Raw genomic sequence first — 8,730 nt, 5'->3', positions numbered from 1 at the left:
ATTTGTACAATTTTGAATCCCTGCATCCCATGAATGCTTTTGATTAAATATGATCGATATCCAGTGCATAGTTCTACAGAAGAAGTCGTTTGTAGAAATATAGCCAAATTACCCCTTTTTGGCCCCGCCCCTCAGCCCCCTGGGGGGTCAGCCCAACCATTTGTACAATTTTGAATCTCCACCACCTAGGGATGCTTCCAGTCTAATATGGTTGATATCCATCCCTTGGTTCCAGAGAAGAAGTCGCTTAAAGCAGTTTAGCCAAATTGCCCCCTTTTGGCCCCGCCCCTCAGCCCCCTGGGGGGTCAGCCCCACCATTTGTACAATTTTGAATCCCCACCATTTAGGGATGCTTCCAGTCAAATTTAGTTAAATTCCAATCAGTGGTTAAGAAGAAGAAGTCGTTTAAAGAAAATGTTGACGGACGGACGACCGACGGACGAAGGACGACACGGTATGGCATAAGCTCACCTGGGTCCTTTGGACCAGGTGAGCTAATAAATGTAGGTCAATCATACGAGTCATTTTACTATGGTTATTGCAGCAGACATTTTACATCTAAATTTGACTGAAAAAATTGAAATTAAAATAAGAAGAATTTTGAAGACTTTATTAATCTAAAGAAAAAAGATTGCAGCAATAACAAAATTGGCGAAAGATTTTGCAAATAAAGAAACAAAACCAACACCAAAATTAAGTATAACTGAAAGATTTGAATATCGTCAATAACAGATTCCTAGACTTTAGACTTGACATTGTTACAGACTGTCCCTGGTAGGCATGCACAGCTTGCTCTTTACTCCCGATGATTTCATCATGCAGTAACTTACTAATCAAACTAAATGCAACTTCAGTCATAAATGACATAAAAACTATTATAAATATATACTTATATTGGACACACCTGATAAGTCTGACAAAAGAAGGCACACAGCTATTATAAAAAAAGTTTATAGCAAAAACAGATATATTTACAAAACTTTAATGTATTATTAGATAAAGCTGAAATATGATGGAATGTCAATCAATGTTACTTCAATTATTTTAACATGAAATTTGTATGCTATTTCAAAATCACCTCCACAACAGTATGACCACATAAAACAAGCATAAAACATTTTTTATAAATATTATTTTTATTTGTAGCATGCACATAAATCAAAAATATTTTTTCAATGCCAATATGTGAATCTCTGAAGTTTTGACTTTATGAATGACAGAATCATTAAAACAAATGTATATGTGGAGATGTTGATAGCACACAAAGTTCATGTGACAGTTGTTACTTGGGAGAAGGAGGATTAAACAGTCAATGATCTGGTACAGAAGCTCTCCGACGCAGGTCTACACACCTGCTCTTACCTTTAGATCTCTCTACCGGGAACAAAACAAAGGTACACATTTACAGAGGGATCAAAATCGGTAAAAAACTTTAATCTTACTCCAACTTGGTATGGCCTAACCTAAAGGCTAATCTTGTACAGAGGATTTTACTTTAGAAACAAATGTTGTGGTTTTATTACAGAAACTAATAGCATTTGAGCACATGCCCACTTTCAGTACAAGGGGAGGTAACTGCAGAAACACGTAGCCCTCTCTTAGTATTGTAACAGACAACTGTACTAGTGTCAATTAGATACCTTTAGACACCAATTGAATATACTAATCTGTATGATCATGTCACAGAATATTTGATGCTGCCATAAATCGCAAATCTAGTTACGTAATCAAAATATAATAAATTCACCAAAACTCGTATGGTCATCATTGTTTTGTCCGTCACCTCACAGACCTCAGTTATCACATCACACAGAAGTGTGAAATAAAGTTCCCTTAGGAATAAGATGTCTCTACATCAGGACATTAATTACAAAAGTTAGTTATTATGTAATTGCATTATATTTTACGTATTAAAGTTATCAGTATTAATCACATTACCTTACACGAAAGTCTAACAATGTCAGACCTAGGTATAGGACATTTTACCATACAAAGCCCCTTATTCCACCACCTCTGCAAACCCTGGGGTTATCTACCTTAACCAACCAACCAGTTAAGTTCTAAGTGTTAAGTATCCGGTCGTGTACAGTAGCTGTGTACAGTAGCTGTGTATAATAGCTGTGTATAACTGCTGTATGATTACCACAGATCCTTTCTGTCCTCTCTGTGTCTACAGGGTAAAGCTTACATTACTACAGGTATACAGGTCTCTACAAACCTCGTCACCTTGTACATGTTAAGTATCCGGTCGTGTACAGTAGCTGTGTATAATAGCTGTGTATAACTGCTGTATGATTACCACAGATCCTTTCTGTCCTCTCTGTGTCTACAGGGTAAAGCTTACATTACTACAGGCTTACAGGTCTCTACAAACCTCGTCACCTTGTACATGCTTTAGAGTATGACAATCATTACCTTTCAAATCAATGCAGACATGATCAGGGGAGACAACTCTAGAATGAGGTATTGCAAATAACATGTAATTTTCATGTCCCCCCCCCTCCAAGTATTAATTAATCTCAATTAAGTTTTGTTTTATAATATATCATTCCCTGTACAAAATAACTGAAAAAAAATCTGCTAAAAGATACGAGTAAATATAAACAAAAATCGTGTGTTCTAGGTATGGATACATTTAAACATGATTGTGTGTTTTACCAGAATCCTTGGCACCATATAAAATCTGATAAAACATTTTGGAGGTGTACTTAGAGTGAGAGTCAGAAGTACAAGCATCCAACTGTACAACGTGTTGATTTACTAAAGCTTGGTGTTCTATGTGTTTCCAATGCAGTACAGACAAATAACGAGAATTGTCTCCCTTTTTCTGATCATCTGTCTTCCTAGGTGGTGTCTTTAAAGTTTAAAATCAAAATGGATTTTCAAGTTAACATTTTGAATTACTATGACATATTAATGACTGATCACAGTGCAAATCGAACTACAAATTGATTACGTAAATATTGTGTAATGTTGTAAAGATCGATTTATTTTTTACACACAAATATTTCTGCTCCTCATAAAAAATGTGAACAACAAAACAAAAGCATTAAAATCACAGGTGATACCATTAAATCAAGCAGAACTGTCAAATTTGAAATCAAAACACATGTTTTGCTATTAGAACCCTTAGTTGTGCATCTGATCACTTGACATTGCAGCAAAGTTTTCACATTCAGATCAATCTTGAATGAAAAAGAACCTTACCTCTTGTAACGAAATTTCATGATCATGTTGCAATTTTTGAATTGACTTTTCATCGTCCGAAATCTGAAAAGATAATAATGAAAAACCTCTGTCAATTCACTGGTAAATGACAACAACATTACTACTACTTCTTACTAAAGAATTTACCAGAAAATCAATAGTGCCCTCAGTGAGTTAGGATCAACATGGTTCTAATCATACTGTTACTCTGTGTACTGTATTAAAACTAGCTGAATATAAGAGCCAATCATTTGGTCACATTACAAAGCTAAATCTCTGTCTATTTAGTCATTCCCTGTCCAGATTAACACAGTCCATTTATTATTGTATAAATGTCTCTACAATATGGTCCTCCTTATGGCCCTGACTTCCCTTGTGTTTACTTGTCTACTTTCTCAGCCTGATTGCCCTCTGTTCTACCTGTACACATGTCTCTACAATACGATCCTCCTTATGGCCCCGACTTCCCTTGTGTTTACTTGTCTACTTTCTCAGCCTGATTGCCCTCTGTTCCACCTGTACACATATCTCTACAATACGATCCTCCTTATGGCCCCGACTTCCCTTGTGTTTACTTGTCTACTTTCTCAGCCTGATTGCCCTTTGTTCTATCTCTACAATAAGATCTACCTTCTTTTCGTCCTGATCACACTTCGCGTTGAGGTCCCTGATTTCCTGCTGCAGCTGCTTCACACGGCCATTCAGCCGAATCACCTCATCTTCACGAATGTTCAGCTGAAAAAACACAAATAATTTGAGTCCCATTTTTAGTAATTTCAATAGCTTTCATTAGTTTCATTTATTATAGTTAAGTATAAGAGGTAATTTAAGAGATTTTTGTTTCCCAGTAATAAGGCATTATAGCTGGAAAGAATGATTCGAAAACAGTTTGAAAAGAGCAAATCCTTCAGTAATCTAATTGACGTTTACATAGTTATAGTACAATAAGTGTTTTTTCAGAATTGTTTGATTCCTGAAATTCTTAATAAAGGCCCTACCTCCTCCATACATCCCTGGTACTTCTCCTGTGTGGTGTCCAGTTCACCCTGTACCTTGAGGATCACCTGGTCCCTGTGGGCCACCTGTAATGGTCAATTTAATACTTTGGTGACATTGGCTCATTTTAAAGGCTGTCATTACATGAGTTAAAGGTGATTAACTCCTTCACTCCTTCCAATATAGCCTTCCTCTAGCCTCTTCCTGACAAATACTTTATAAATTTTCATCCACATCTCTCTTTCTAACCTTTAAAACGTACACTTATTTACCTCTTTCTGACCTGACCTTTACAAAGCCCCTCCTACTACCCTCTGTTTGACCTGACCTTTACAAAGCCCCTCCTACTACCCTCTGTTTGACCTGACCTTTACAAAGCCCCTCCTACTACCCTCTGTTTGACCTGACCTTTACAAAGCCCCTCCTACTACCCTCTGTTTGACCTGACCTTTACAAAGCCCCTCCTACTACCCTCTGTTTGACCTGACCTTTACAAAGCCCCTCCTACTACCCTCTGTTTGACCTGACCTTTACAAAGCCCCTCCTACTACCCTCTGTTTGACCTGACCTTTACAAAGCCCCTCCTACTACCCTCTGTTTGACCTGACCTTTACAAAGCCCCTCCTACTACCCTCTGTTTGACCTGACCTTTACAAAGCCCCTCCTACTACCCTCTGTTTGACCTGACCTTTACAAAGCCCCTCCTACTACCCTCTGTTTGACCTGACCTTTACAAAGCCCCTCCTACTACCCTCTGTTTGACCTGACCTTTACAAAGCCCCTCCTACTACCCTCTGTTTGACCTGACCTTTACAAAGCCCCTCCTACTACCCTCTGTTTGACCTGACCTTTACAAAGCCCCTCCTACTACCCTCTGTTTGACCTGACCTTTACAAAGCCCCTCCTACTACCCTCTGTTTGACCTGACCTTTACAAAGCCCCTCCTACTACCCTCTGTTTGACCTGACCTTTACAAAGCCCCTCCTACTACCCTCTGTTTGACCTGACCTTTACAAAGCCCCTCCTACTACCCTCTGTTTGACCTGACCTTTACAAAGCCCCTCCTACTACCCTCTGTTTGACCTGACCTTTACAAAGCCCCTCCTACTACCCTCTGTTTGACCTGACCTTTACAAAGCCCCTCCTACTACCCTCTGTTTGACCTGACCTTTACAAAGCCCCTCCTACTACCCTCTGTTTGACCTGACCTTTACAAAGCCCCTCCTACTACCCTCTGTTTGACCTGACCTTTACAAAGCCCCTCCTACTACCCTCTGTTTGACCTGACCTTTACAAAGCCCCTCCTACTACCCTCTGTTTGACCTGACCTTTACAAAGCCCCTCCTACTACCCTCTGTTTGACCTGACCTTTACAAAGCCCCTCCTACTACCCTCTGTTTGACCTGACCTTTACAAAGCCCCTCCTACTACCCTCTGTTTGACCTGACCTTTACAAAGCCCCTCCTACTACCCTCTGTTTGACCTGACCTTTACAAAGCCCCTCCTACTACCCTCTGTTTGACCTGACCTTTACAAAGCCCCTCCTACTACCCTCTGTTTGACCTGACCTTTACAAAGCCCCTCCTACTACCCTCTGTTTGACCTGACCTTTACAAAGCCCCTCCTACTACCCTCTGTTTGACCTGACCTTTACAAAGCCCCTCCTACNGTTGTTGTACTATTGTGATAGTTGTTGTACTATTGTGATATTTGTTGTACTATTGTGATAGTTGTTGTACTATTGTGATATTTGTTGTACTATTGTGATAGTTGTACTATTGTGATATTTGTTGTACTATTGTGATATTTGTTGTACTATTGTGATGGTTGTTGTATTACTGTGATGGTTGTTGTACTATTGTGATGGTTGTTGTACTATTGTGATGGTTGTTGTATTATTGTGATGGTTGTTGTACTATTGTGATGATTGTTGTACTACTGTGATGGTTGTTGTACTATTGTGATAGTTGTTGTACTATTGTGATGGTTGTTGTACTATTGTGATGGTTGTTGTACTCATGTGATGGTTGTTGTACTATTGTGATAGTTGTTGTACTATTGGGTTAAGTATTGAGATAGTACAACAACTATCACAATAGTACAACATCTATCACAATAGTACAACACCTATCACAATAGTACAACTATCACAATAGTACAACAACTAACACAATAGTACAACAACGATCACAATAGTACAACAACCATCACAATAGTACAACTATCACAATAGTACAACAACTAACACAATAGTACAACAACTATCACAATAGTTGTTGTAATATAGTGATAGTTGTTGTACTATTGTGATAGTTGTTGTACTATTGGGTTAAGTATTGAGATAGTGTTTGAGTTTGATATTTGTCCCATTAACTGCCGTACAATGTTACTACACTCCTTTATGTCTCTGTTGTTCTAGGCTTGATCTGTTGAAACTGATCACTACCTTTAGTGGAGAGTATAGTTGTTCTCTCATGCATGACCATTCATCATGGTAAAATCATACATATCAATCTGTGAAAGCCAATGTTGTTCTAGGCTTGATCTGTTGAAACTGATCACTACCTTTAGTGGAGAGTATAGTTGTTCTCTCATGCATGACCATTCATCATGGTAAAATCATACATATCAATCTGTGAAAGCCAATATTGTATTTTTTTAAACTACCAGTCTTTATTTTTATATGCAAGTCTACAGACACCTATTCCATTAAACACACAATTACGTTTACACTTTCTATTGGTGACAATTATGTTGTTAGAATCCTTATTGGTATCTTTCTATCAAGGTGATGACTAGGATAGTACATCCATAGGATGTTGTTTTGTTCCACAGCCATCTGATATGAGTTTATGATGCAGAAAGCTAATTTTTGCCTCACCTCATTATAACAGGCGCTGTATTGGGCCTGAGACTCCATCAGATCCTCCTGTAACGTCTTAATGGACTCATCTCTTCGTCTCACCTGGATAACACAGGAAGATATCATGACATACGTCACACATAGGTGCAGTATATAAAATCAATGTATTAAAGAAAACCCAGGTTAGGTATTGCACGAACTGACACATACCTCCTGTTCGATGAGTCAGATATTGTACAAACTGTTAGTGGTACGTACCTCCTGTTCGGTGAGTTTTCGGCTCTTGTCCAGGTCGATATGACACTGGGTGAGAGCCTCCTGTAGTTTCTTGATGGTGTCCGACTGTTTGTTCACCTCACCAAGCTTCTCATGGTGTTTGCCCTTCAGACGACCTATTTCAGAATTCAGCTTCTGGATTGTGTCATCTCTGATATTCACCTGTATATATATTATATAAATTTTATAGTCTTTATAGGAAGATGTCTACCGTTAAATATATATAGAAATTCAATGAACATCATCTGTCATGATCTTGGATCAATTTTTTTTCTTACCACGTAATTGATAAATTAAAGCTCGTTAAAAGTAACATCTTTAGACAGATTTTTTTATAAGTTAGTCTACTGAGTTGGAAGGCTGACTACAGACTTGTTACCTACTCTACTGAGTTGAACAATTACTACAGACTGGCTACCTACTCTACTGAGATGGAAGGCTGACTACAGACTGGCTACCTACTCTACTGAGTTGAACAATTACTACAGACTGGCTACCTTCTCTACTGAGTTGGAAGGCTTACTACAGACTGGTTACCTACTCTACTGAGATGGAAGGCTGACGACAGACTGGTTACCTACTCTACCGAGTTGGAGCAATTACTACAGACTGGCTACCTACTCTACTGAGTTGAACAATTACTACAGACTGGCTACCTTCTCTACTGAGTTGGAAGGCTGACTACAGACTGGTTACCTACTCTACTGAGATGGAAGGCTGACTACAGACTGGTTACCTACTCTACCGAGTTGGAACAATTACTACAGACTGGCTACCTACTCTACTGAGATGGAAGGCTGACTACAGACTGGCTACCTTCTCTACTGAGTTGGAAGGCTGACTATAGACTGGCTACCTTCTCTACTGAGTTGGAAGGCTGACTGCTGAGTTGGAAGGCTGACTACTGAGTTGGAAGGCTGACTACTGAGTTGGAAGGCTGAATATAGACTGGCTACCTACTCTACTGAGTTGGAAGGCTGACTACTGAGTTGGAAGGCTGACTACTGAGTTGGAAGGCTGACTATAGACTGGCTACCTACTCTACTGCGTTGGAAGGCTGACTATAGACTGGCTACCTACTCTACTGCGTTGGAAGGCTGACTACAGACTGGCTACCTTCTCTACTGAGTTGGAAGGCTGACTACAGACTGGCTACCTACTCTACAGAGTTGGAAGGCTTACTACAGACTGGCTACCTTCTCTACTTAATTGGAAGGCTGACTACAGACTGGCTACCTTCTCTACTGAGTTGGAAGGCTGACTACTGAGTTGGAAGGCTGACTACAGACTGGTTACCTACTCTACTGAGATGGAAGGCTGACTACAGACTGGCTACCTACTCTACAGAGTTGGAAGGCTTACTACAGACTGGCTACCTTCTCTACTGA

At 39.4% G+C, this 8,730-nt stretch overlaps 1 protein-coding gene across 1 annotated transcript in view; it reads right to left on the bottom strand.

Moving 5' to 3' along the window:
- LOC110463319 (myosin-2 heavy chain-like) overlaps positions 1-8,730 on the bottom strand; it is a 116,451-nt gene that overhangs the window by 31,920 nt on the left and 75,801 nt on the right. The window contains exons 26-32 of the mRNA XM_021517823.1: positions 7,325-7,504; positions 7,011-7,168; positions 4,476-4,491; positions 4,206-4,289; positions 3,838-3,942; positions 3,208-3,270; positions 1,363-1,374 (exon numbers count right to left, since the gene is read on the bottom strand). Coding sequence (XP_021373498.1) covers positions 1,363-1,374; positions 3,208-3,270; positions 3,838-3,942; positions 4,206-4,289; positions 4,476-4,491; positions 7,011-7,168; positions 7,325-7,504 — 618 coding nt within the window. The remainder of the gene's footprint in view (positions 1-1,362; positions 1,375-3,207; positions 3,271-3,837; positions 3,943-4,205; positions 4,290-4,475; positions 4,492-7,010; positions 7,169-7,324; positions 7,505-8,730) is intronic.

The sequence above is a fragment of the Mizuhopecten yessoensis genome, unplaced genomic scaffold (assembly GCF_002113885.1).
Source record: "Mizuhopecten yessoensis strain PY_sf001 unplaced genomic scaffold, ASM211388v2 scaffold10889, whole genome shotgun sequence".
Taxonomy (NCBI): Eukaryota; Metazoa; Mollusca; class Bivalvia; order Pectinida; family Pectinidae; genus Mizuhopecten; species Mizuhopecten yessoensis.
This window is presented reverse-complemented; position numbering and strand designations above follow the sequence as displayed.